Below are 12,355 nucleotides of genomic sequence, written 5' to 3'. Positions count from 1 at the left end.
ACAAAGAAAGCAGCAGCCATGGGGATGCAAAAGACACAGGCTCCAATACAGAATGGCAAGAAGGAAATCCCAGGACCACAGTGAATTCAAGTTTTAAAATGAGAGCCTGCATCAGTCCTAGTGAATGGTTTGAGGCAGGGGATAGAGGACACCAATGGATTTCTTCAAGAAAAGGATGTAATTACAATGACCTCATGTGGTTGACCAGATTGAGAGGCATTTTAGAGCTTCGACAGAGTACTTAGCTATGAATTAGTATGAAGTACACAGAAAACTTGCTATGTGAAGAAATGAGGTAATCAACAAAAATCTATTGTTCATTACAATGCTTGTGGTACTACTTGATTTTGAAACAATGCTTATATATTTTTCCTTTGATAAAAATAAAAGTAAAAATGGAAAAAGCCAATTTATCCAATTTATAACTATTTAACAAACAAAGCTTGCCTTATAGACCTGATACAATAATTAAATAATTTTATTTGGAAAACAGCAATATTAAAAAATATTCAGATTAATTTGCAAACATTTCATAATAAATCAAGGAGCTATAACTGTGGAAAAGATTTAAGACTTTTAATCATTGTAACACTGAAGACTGTTTTATTTGTGACAGATTATTATAGACCTTTGTTTCTACCTTTTTCTATTTCGTTAAGACCTTTAAAAAACTAAAATCCAAAACCATTTTTTTGGCCATTGGGAGTAATTATTATTTATTATTGTAAGTAGACTAGTTTTAAAATAATAAACTTGGCGCTGGGTCCCCTACATATTCTTCTCTCATTTAATCCTAAAAAACTGCAACTAAGTGAGGTTGTTTAACTTCTTTAAGATATAAAGAGAGAATGTACTAGAACCAGAAATCAAAGCAATTCTACCTCTAAATCTCAAAATCTTTCTACTCCAATTTATAGTCCTGTCTCTAGATAGCCTCACCTTGAGAATATCATCAAATTAATCTTCATAAAATATTAATTTCATCATGCAGTCTTGGATAAAGAATTTGTAATACATCCCATGAAATCCAAATTTGACTAATTTTATTTCCAAGGTCTTCCATATTTTATCCAACCATATTCACCAATTTCCAATGCATGACTTTCCAAAAGACCATATTTCAACATCTTTAATTAAAACATTTGTGTATTCTATTATGTTTAGGAGTATGGATAGCAAACAAAAAGCTGAACAATGATTAGAATGGAATTCACTTTTTACCAGTCACCTAAGACTTCTTAGTCCTATTTGCATATTCTTATTTTAAAAGAAACACCAAATTTTAAAATATGAAGATGTAGTTTAAACCAATTCCACTCATTTAACTTCTGCCTTATTTAGCTGAGCATATACAAACCAGCAGAATCTTTCTCAGAAAGAACTGTCATTGTCTGGAGGAAATTCTCAGGATCCATGAATCATCTAAAAAGGGGGAAGGGGGTTCCCTTTCTTTGAAAGACAGCAGGAAATAACATACTTCTTAGGTGTTTATGACATTTGAAAGGATCACGAATAATAATTTTAAAAATAATAATAATTTTAATAATGGCAATAACGAGCATTTTTATTGAGACCACAATGTCTCTGATTTTGTGGAACAGAGATGACCATTAAAAACAAAACTTTTCTAACTGACAGTTTCATTAAATAGGATACATTTACACCTAAAACAGAGTGGCTGAATGGTGCTTAGAAACAGATCTCAAGTACATTAATAACTCTTTCTCTTTTATAAAAATACAAGACTTTTTAAACTTTAAAGTATATAACCCTTTTTTAAATCAAGATAGTAACAATATTAATTTAATAGCCCTAAAAGGCAGCCAACGTAAAAATTTTCTTTTCAGAGGTGGCTAGCTGCATACTGGACATTAAAAAATATCCTTAGATTTTCTTATACATGCAGTGATCTCTTCTTAGAGAGCTATTTGTTTAGGTTGTATTATAGCTTCACACTAAAAGCAAAAATAATTAAAACAACAATAACAAAAATCCCCAAACTCTCAACACTAAAAAGACAAAAAGCACTGTTGAATGAAAAAAAAAAAAACTTGATTCTTTATGATTCAGTACTATTAGAATCAAAAGGAATTAAAATTCACTATTCAAAAGTTTACTGATTTAAGTCTCTAGCATTTATTTTCATAGCATAGAATAGCTACTAAGATAATAGAAATGAAAATCTACAACCACAGACTTTTTCTCTAAGGTTAACTCAAAGAAGTTCAGGAAAGCAGTACAATCAAATCAATCAATAAACTGCTGATAAGTTTAGAAAAATGAAAAACAAATGCCTAAAACCCTAGCACTTAAAAATCACAACTCTTTTCATCAGAATTTCAAGTTAGTAGTTAAAATCAATTAGTTCTCAACTGCCATGAGGAAAGAAATTATTTTTATTAATACTTGGAAACAGAAGTTCAATACTAATTTTTTTTCTCAACAAACAATAAATTACCTTTGGATCTATGACTAGAAGTGAGATACCAATTTTTAATGTGCTCAGATCAGCAGACTATTTCTGAGTGTAAGAGATTCCAATCACACAGAGTAGATTTCTTGGCTATTAATCACGAAATGAATTTATGGGCTATGGTCACTGTATCTTTAATAGATTACAAATGACAATTTTCAAGTCTTTTAAGGGAACGTTCAACAAGGACTAGGGAATAACAAAAACAACAAAAGATTTTATAGTGCACATTTACATTAAGATAGCAATTAAAGACAACCTACAGAATATATTTAAAAAGTAGTCCAGACCTTCAAAGATAACTGAAAATTATTGCTCCAGAAGACTCCAGAGAAAAGACCTACAATGATTTCTTGAGTATTTTTTTCTCTTGTGACCCAACTTTGTTTTTCTGCTTTAAGATGGAAAGAACATTTCTGATTTGGGGATTGACTAAACTTGACTATGACTGCTTTGGGGAAAAGGTAGTAGACAGAAATGATCTTTGAATATACATTCAAAATATATCAATGTTTTGAACATGACTTTTTAAATAATGTCCAATAAATCAGATTTAAAACCTATGATTATAGTTTGTTTAGCAGTTATAAAATGCACATTCTAGAAAATATCATAAACTGAAACTCCAATGTGGAAAACCTTTTGAAGCTTATAGAGAAAGATAGATATATTTACAATTTACCTTGTTTCTAATTGTTTTATACTAGATTGTAACTGCTGTAAACGCCTATCTGATGCTTCCTCTCTTCCTTGGGCAGACAACATATCCTCCTCCTAGAAAATAAAGAAACTGAAAGCTTGAGTATGTGAAAATACAATACATCATTATACAACATAGAGAAAAGAATTCACTCTATAAAGTTATTATACTTCTAGAATTTAATGTTAAGTTTAAAGAAGGGATAGCAATAGAGCATTATCTAATCAAGTCCTTAAAAATTGATCTAGATGTCTGAAAGCTGTCCATGAAATCTGTTTCACTAAAAAAAATTCTGTAGCACAGTATTTATGGTATGACTCATTTTACATTAAAAAAATTTAAAAGTATATGCATATATATACACAGAAAAAAGGTCTTTAAGCTATAAACAATCTGTTAACACTGATTATTTTCTAGGGATTGGACTGCAAGGTAATCTTGCATTATCTCTATTATATATTTTGTATATACGTTGTGCTTCTCTTTGTATTTTTCTATATTATGTGCATTTTTATAAATAGCATGCACTATTTTTATAACTAGAAAAGTAATAAAGTTGAATTTTCAAACAACTAAAAAGGAAAATAAAAAAGCAATAACAGTTTGGAAATAAATCATGCATATACTAAAAAAGGGGAAGAGAACCTCATTATAATTTTGTATTAGAAAAACAATAATCAAAAGTCATTGCATATAAATTTCTACCAATATTTCAAACTATTTCTGTAGTGCAAATCTAACAAAACAAAGCAGGGATTTGTATGCAGATAATCTGCCTTTAGAACATGCTCTTTTAACGTGGTTATACAGCATCCCATTATAATCATAGGATATTTCTTTTCTGACCTAGCAATGCTTTGAAATAAATAGGTCTGATCTGTACCATCTTTAGAAAAAATCCTTTCTATCCTTTCTTGCCTTCTGTTATGTTAAATATTTTTTACATACCATTTTAATTCTATTGACTTTTAGCTATATCTCTTTGAATTATTTATTTATTTATTTATTTATTAAAAGATTTTATTTATTTATTTATTCGATAGAGAGAGACAGCCAGCGAGAGAGGGAACACAAGCAGGGGGAATGGAAGGAGAAGAAGCAGGCTCTCAGTGGAGGAGCCCGATGTGGGGCTCGATCCCAGAATGCTGGGATCATGCCCTGAGCCGAAGGCAGATGCTTAACCTCTGCGCTACCCAGGAGTCCCTGAATTATTTTTTAGCAGTTGCTCTAGAGATTATAATATGTATCTTTAACTCATCCCAATTTATTTAGAATTAATACTTAGTTCAGAGAAAACATTGGAACCTTGCAGCAATGTATTTATCTCCATGTACCATCCTAGTCTTGAGCGCCATTGTTATATTACTCTGCATACTTTATAAATCCAACACATAGGTAGAGATCACTGAACTCCACCTCTGAAACTAATAATACGTGATATGTTAACTAATTGAATTTGAATTAAAAAAAAAAAAATAAATCCATCACATTCACTGCTCAATTCTGCTTTAAAGCAGTCGTATATTTTAAGGTATTAGTTAGAGAAAAAAATGTACAAAAATTATTTCATTTACAATTATTGTTGCTCTTAATTCCTTCCTATATCTGAGTCACCATTTGGTGTCCTTTCCTTTTAGCCACTTAAAGTATTTCTTTTGGCATTCTTTGAAGAACAGCTCTGCTAGTAACAAATTCAGTTTTGTTTATCTGAAAAAGCCTTTATTTTACCTTCATTTTTGAAGTATAGTTTCACTGGACATAGAATTCTTAGTGAGCATTTTTTCCCTTCAGCACTTCAGGTATATTATTCCAATGTTTTCTGCTTCCACGTTTCTTGTAAGAAGTCAGCCATTACTCTTATCACTGTTCCCCCTGTTCATGCCATTTTCCTGTTGCTGCATTCAAGTTTTCACTTTATAACTGGCTGTCAGTATTGTCGTGATGTGTAGAAGTAATTTTCTTTGTGTTTATCCTACCTGTTTTCCACCAAATTTTGAAAGTTTCCAGTCATTATTTCTTTAAACATCTTTTCTGTCCCTCTCCCTTCTGCAATTCAAGTTACACTCCTGTTGGCTTGCTTCGCATTTTCCCACAGATCTCTGAAGTCTTGTTCATTTTTCTTCCATCTTTTATTCTAAAGGATTTTATTTACTTATTTGATGAGAGAGAGAGAGAGAAAGAGGGAGGGAGGGAGAGGGAGAGAGAGCACAAGCCGGGGGAGTGGCAGGCAGAGGGACAGGGAGAAACAGACTCCCTGCTGAGCAAGAAGCCCAATGCAGAGCAAGGTCCCAGGACCCTAGGATCATGACCAGAGCTGAAATCAAGAGCCAGCCACTTAACCGACTGAGCCACCCAGGTGCCCCACATTTTTCTTCCATCTTTTAAACTCTGTTTTTTGGATAGGAAAATTTCTGTTGATCCGTCTTCAAGTTCATTGCTTATTTCTTCTGCTTTTTCCGGTCTATTCTTGAACCCATCTAGTTAAATTTTTATTTTGGTTGCTGTACTTTTAAACTCCAGAATTTCTATTTTTAAAACTATTTTCTACTTCTCAGTTAAAATTCTCTATCTGCTCCATCACTGAAGCCTTATTTTACTCTAACTTAAATACACATTTTCTTTAATTCCTTGAACATATTTATAACCGCTTATTTGAAGCCTTTGCCTCTTAAATCCAAGAGCTGGGTCTGCTGACAGTGAATTTCTATGGACTGCTTCCCCTACCCCAGCCCCATAAGTCACACTTTCCTGTCTAGAAAGCTTTGGTTGAAAACTGGATAATATAGGTAATGCATTGCAGTTACTTTGGATTCTGTTTTGTTCTTGAGGATTATTGGCTTTTCTGTTCAAGGAGGCAACTATCTTGCCTCAATTCAAACTCTGGAATGTTTCCCCTATAGTATGCAGCAGCTGTCATCTATAATCAGTTCTTATTTCTTTCCACGGTTGCTTTTTTAGCTAGGCTTCCTGGAAATTATCCTGTGCCTATATACTTCAAGGATCAGTCAAGTTTGGGCAGGGGTAGGGCTCATCCTCTTCATGATTTTGTTGATCTTAGAGATTCCCCTGTAATCTCAAGCTGCTCTGCCTGCTTTGGGCTCTGTCCTCTGATACTTCAAACATTAAGGCTTCAGCTTTCTGTTGCTTGAACAGCACACATTTCAGGAATGCAATCAATTATAAGAAGCAGTAAACTCAAATATATAATATAGCTCTATCTTTCAAGAGTAGTTTTCTTTCAGGTCCTTGCCTACTTTTTCACTGAATTCCCTTTCCTACCCCCATATGCATACTTTGGCTGTCCATCATGGATCTGGTCAGAGTTTATACTCAGAATTTAGGTTTCTTTCTGGTTTTTGTTGTTGTTGTTCTCTTGCTGCCAATATTTCTTTAAATTTTCAACTGCTTTTCCCACGTTAAACTTTGATCTTGGCCATTTAAGTCCATATAAAGCTGTTGTTTTCTGAAGCCACAGCTACGGCAACTGGCGAGAACTCTCAGGTCAGAAATTAAAAAACTTACAATTCGTACCTCTTTCAGTGTCTTTCTGTTTTCGGATGTGTCCCAGTGTTTTAAAGAATGTTTCCAAGTTTTATAACTGTTATCTATGGGAAGTTTTATATAAGCCTTTCAGGAATCCAACATTATTAGAAATCTATAATCAACTTTCACATATTAGGAAATAAGGCTTAGAAAACACAGCTAGTAAGTACCACAGGAAGAATTTTTAATAACTACATCCACCAAAATCTGAAGCCTGACTTTTCCTTGACACCTTCCTGAAATGTCCCTATTACACATAAAAACCAGAGTCTCTTATGCCAATAAGTATTTCCATAAATAACACAAAATATAGTATTAAATGCTTCTTTTCATCTGTGTCTTACCAATTAAACTTGATCTTGCCTTAATATGTCTTTCAGTAATGATGTGTTTAGAGGAATGATTACAATGTTTCACTGACTCAGGATAAAATTAATGGAAGTAAAGTTATTTCCAAAATTATAATTTAGCTTCCTAATTTCATATTTTATATTTAGAGAGCAATATAATGATTTTTAATTTGTTTTCCAGCAACCCTCTTTAGCACCTAATCCAAAAGTTTAATAAGAAAACTACAGTTGTCTTAGAAATAGGAAAATACCTTCTTTCGCATTTGTCCTTGAAGATCTTCAGTCGCGTTAGTTAACTCTTCCACTTTTGCTGCTGCAACTCTCAGATCTAACTTGGCTTCCCTAAAATAGAAAGTAAATTAATAGACACTTTTGACAGACCGTAAAGAATTTAAAAAGCTAGAAAAGAAATCTAAATTTGGTAAAATCAGTAGTAACTCTTATGTACCTAAAAATGGATCTAAGGGGTAGATACTGAAAGATTGCTTTATTACTGATAAAACACATGTGGAAGAGAGAAAAGAGGGAAAATACAGGTGAAGGACAGGGGTATAAAGTGGGAGTCATTAATACATTATTTGGACAAATTACATATCATACTCAAATGATTCATATTTCATGAAAAAGCACTTTATCATCTTAGTAAATTACCTAACAAGAATGGCAGTGCTAAGTAGAATATAGTTATGTTTATAACTTCCTGAATTTACAGAGTTAAAGAAGTATTACTGATCGGCTTTTCTATGAAAATGAACCAAAGCTTCAATGCCTTGATCATTCCTTAAACACCAGAAGTATGTATTATATAACCACTTAACATAATGAATTCAAACTTTTTCTCAAGTATAGTAGTTACTTTTTTAGAAATTGTAGTTGCAAAGGACAAAAATAACAAGTTTTTTAAATGTTCCATTAGTATCAAATCAGTTTCAATATCTTCCTGACTCCCCATAGAAAAAGATTTTAGAATAGTAAGACTTTCTGAAACAGAAAAAAAGATTTTTAATATCCTACCAATTAAGCATTAAGTATGAATACAAAACACTTGGATTATGTAAAAAACATACACTTTTAGGAGCAAAGCTACTTTAGTGGAAGGACTGCCCATATTTATTTATTAATTATATTTTATGTAGGTATTATAAATCAATTGCTTTACTGTTGTTGGACTTAAAAATATTATTTGATGAGAAATTCACAATACATATTAACTGATTTACTTTTGGTTCTCTAACAATATTTATAAATTGTATTACTGATTAGCATAAAACAATAGGAAATAAAAATCTAATTGTAACTAAAATGTATCTGATAAATATTAGGTAACAGAAACTATCCTAAATGTTTTGCAGTCATCTCACTTAATACAATCAACTTTCTCTGTGAATTAAGTACTATTAAGACTATTCCACCAAACTGAAGTCAAGAGAGTGAGGTTGACAGAGATTTACCAACTTGCCCAAGGATTCACAAATTAAGTGAAGAAATTGGTATTTAAACAGAGTCTTCTATGATATGCCGTCTAAAAAAAAAAGTTCTAGTAATATAAAATTAAGCACTTTAGGAAAATCCTTTATTTTGAATAAATCCAATTTATAAAAATCTGACTTTATCAGACATAAAGTAGACTTTTTTCTACTTGCAAAATGGTTCACCAAACAAAACTAAAACCAAAAACCACCTTATACCAACATATTCAAAATTTCCTTCAAGGTTAGAGAGAATTTCAGGACTGCAATTACTATATGAATCAATAAATGAACATACCATTTATAATATTCTGCATATTTCTAAAGGAAAAACTTAAGGAGTAAGATATTTAAGTAGTAATGATAAAATTGAGTAAACTATAAAGAAGCATAAACCCACACTGATTTTGTTTTCTTGCCTTCAGATAGGGGCAATAATGCTTGTTCTACTTATCTCATGGGGTTGCCGAACAAGTCAAAATACATACTGTATATTAAAGTGCACTATAAGCTGCAAACAAATGTAAGGCCACGGCATGATTAAGCAAAAAAATGTTCAGTGAGAGACACAATCAGAATAGGGTGCAATATGGAAAACCCTGGAGTCAGGCACCTAGTTTTGTCACTAACTAGTAATGTGGCCTACTGCAATTCACATGACCACAAGTGTCTCAGCTATCTTATGTCCAACAACAGGGAGGTGGATTGATTAGACAACCTGCAAATACCAAAACCCTACAACAGATGGTCTCCTGATTTCTGATTTTCCTAATAAGTCTACTTCTAAATTGTCTTTCAATTGTGTATTCCATTTCCACTTCACAGCCCAACCTTTGATCCCATCATTACTTCCCAGGACTATTCCAATAGTTTTCAAACTGAAGTCTTCACTGTGGGTCTCTTCCTTAATTCAATTTCTATAATGCTTCTTATCTGCAAATGAAGGTCATTACTGGTAAAAATTCTTGTTTAATAACATTCTCTGGGTTCTCTACGTCTTTGGGAACACAGTCAACATTCCTCTGCATGGCATGTAAGGCTAGTCTTCACCTGGCCTCAAGGAGTCTCGTCTCTTACAAATTCCCTTCATGTTAATTTATGTTCAAGTATAACAGAGCACTAAAACTCACTGTTTCTTAAAACAGATCCTTGTCTATTTTTTCACATGTCTGACTGGACTAAACTTCTTCCTTTTTTTCTGTTATATGCCTCAAAAATCTTCAAGACTTAGCTCAAAAGACTCCTCATCTCCAGTCTTCCCTAACTTCTCCTAGACCTTATAATGCCAGTCTGCATAATATATACTACTTTGTACATTAACACATACTCCCTTGTGGAATTGTGGGTTTATAAAAAAAATTATGGACTATAAGATCATTAAAGGCAAGAATCACACTTTATTAATTTTAAATCCTCAGGTGATAACACAGTACTTGGCATATGGTAGACATGTAAATATGTCATGAACCAATGAAAAAGCATAAAGGAAAGGAGATAAAGAGTAACAGGTAGAACCTATATCTTGATATTTTACTTTAGATCCTGCATATCCAATCTGATATTCATGTGTGTGTGTGTGTGTGTGTGTGTATAACAAATACATAAACATATAAACTATAAAAATATATATTAAATATATATATGTTTATTCTTACCTTGTTTCACAATACAGAAATGAACTAGGTACTTCTTTCTACTTCTGGCAGGAAACACTAAAAAATATTCTAGAATAGAAGTTGTAAGGTCTGTCTTTTGGACCTTACTCCACCACCACAAAAGCCATGTGAACTGGGCCAATCACATAACCTTTCTGAATCTCAGAACTGTAGCTGTAAAATAGAGACTAAGAACAATTTTCCTGCATAGCTCACAAAATTAACATAAAGTTCAAATAAGTTAATGCATATTAAAGCACTTTTATAAATTTTTATAAATTTTATAAAATTTATTGTATTTTATACAAATGCAAACTATTATCATAATTTTAGCCTTTTTAAGAATTTAAATTCTCAAGAACTGTGTGGTAGAGCTAGATTACAGCTAAGAAAGCTTTGGGATGCTTGAATTTCTAGCCTTAACTCTTGGCCAAAAAATGAAAAGTAGTATGAAAACAGTATGATGTGCTGCATAAAGTCTGAATCTCACCTGGTAACCCCCAAACAGTATTTGTCTCCTGATGGTTTTCACCTGGTACTTGTTAGACAACAGGGATGAACTATGTGAGCAGAGGGGCAAAAAAAGACACCTCTTGGTAATTGAATCTGGAGACAAAGCATGTGTTTGTCTAAAGACCCTAGGGGTGCTTGTGGCTGAAAGTCACCTGCACCCCCATACCTGTTTATGCTCTTTTTAAAAACTGCATTAAATTAAAAATTAAATAAAATAAAAGCCTTATGTGAATATGCTCTGCAGAAACTTGTCAGTCCTTCCAAATATTCAAACTTGTGAAACCTTTAAAGAAATCAACAAAAACAATACTAATTTTATTTTCTGAAGGAAGTTTAATAATTACATGTTTACACTATTTTACATGCAAATGTCTTAGATATATATGTCTGCTTATGGACATAATTTTATAAAAGTCAAAAATAGTTTTGTCTTCAAAAAAACACATTTGATAAAAAATAAGAATAATTAAATATTAACAACTTTAATGTTATAACTACTCATATATTTATTTTTTGCTCCGAAGGAATATTTTTTAAATGCACAATATTTCATTTTCAGGTATGCTTCCTTGTCAAACAATTTAAAATTTCTGGGATCTGATTAGCAGAGAGGAACACAGCTGTGGAGTAAGAAGACCCTAGGCTTGTCTCATCCCACAAACACAACTAGATAACTATCAAATCATCCTAAAAACCCCAGAAATTGACCTGAAGACTGACAGAAAAAACTTCACAACTAAAGAGAGAGAAAAGGCCACAATGAAAAAGGTAAGAAGGTGCAGAGACGAGGTTTAGAGGAGAAATGGATCATGGGTGCTGTAGAGGGGAAGGGGCTGTGATCAAGGAGAAGGACAAGAGAGTGGGGAGTACACGGAGGAACACAAAAGGAGAACATTTCTCCAAAGCCACTGGCTTAGAAAATGAAAGGGGCTGAATTTTGTGTGTTCTTGGAACCAGCAGGGCTTAAAGCACTGGAGTTTTAGAGGTCGGGGGGCTTGACTGGGATAGAGCCTAGAGGGCACCATGCTGCTCCTAGAGAGAAGGCAGACAAATAACTGGGAGCAGACAGCATGGAAACAGTGATCTGCAGAATGCATGGGGCACAAATTGGGGAGATTATTTGCTCTTTTCAGAGTGTGTCCCTGAGAGTCAGCATTCACCGAGACGCCTCTCTGAAAACACAGGAGTTGGCTGATGCCATCTCCCTCCCCCACCCTTTAACATAAATACAGTGCCACCTGTGGGAAGCAGCACAGTGTGAATATTGGCTGCCTAAGTTGCTTACACCAAACCCCACCCCTCTGAGCTCTGGTGGGACTGCCCTTATTAGTCAAGCTTGTCTCTGTTTCAGTGTAGTGGGCCCCTACTCCAAAAGACCAGCACAGACCCCTGCCCACATCACATCTCCAGACCGGAAGGTTCTAAAGGGCCTCAGTTCTGGTGGAGGTGGTGTCAGGTCTCATTTCACAGGAAGACCACAGCACACCTCATTAAAACTCCCTACATTCAGTCACGGACCAAATACTGCCCACAGTAGGCTAGGAGAGCATCTGCAGATGACTGGCCTGAAGGACAGTGCAGGCAAAACACAACAGCAGAGCATACTCAGTACACGCTGGAGACATTCCCTGAAGTGCCAGACCCTGGGTATT

The 12,355-nt window shown here is 33.6% G+C and overlaps 1 protein-coding gene across 8 annotated transcripts in view; it reads right to left on the bottom strand.

Annotated features, from left to right (window-relative positions):
• The window catches only part of SCLT1 (sodium channel and clathrin linker 1), a 210,684-nt gene that overhangs the window by 112,954 nt on the left and 85,375 nt on the right, over positions 1-12,355 (bottom strand). For all 8 annotated transcript variants that reach the window (XR_004625840.1, XR_004625838.1, XR_004625841.1 and 5 more), the window contains 2 exons: positions 7,318-7,408; positions 3,156-3,247 (listed from right to left, as the gene is read on the bottom strand). Coding sequence is in view for 3 of the 8 variants with exons in the window: in XM_002925493.4 (XP_002925539.1) it covers positions 3,156-3,247; positions 7,318-7,408 (183 nt within the window). In the remaining 5 variants the exon portion in view is untranslated. The remainder of the gene's footprint in view (positions 1-3,155; positions 3,248-7,317; positions 7,409-12,355) is intronic.

This window comes from Ailuropoda melanoleuca, chromosome 5, assembly GCF_002007445.2.
Source record: "Ailuropoda melanoleuca isolate Jingjing chromosome 5, ASM200744v2, whole genome shotgun sequence".
NCBI lineage: Eukaryota > Metazoa > Chordata > Mammalia > Carnivora > Ursidae > Ailuropoda > Ailuropoda melanoleuca.
The sequence above is the reverse complement of the archived record's forward strand: the minus strand, read 5'-3'. Positions and strand labels throughout refer to the sequence as shown.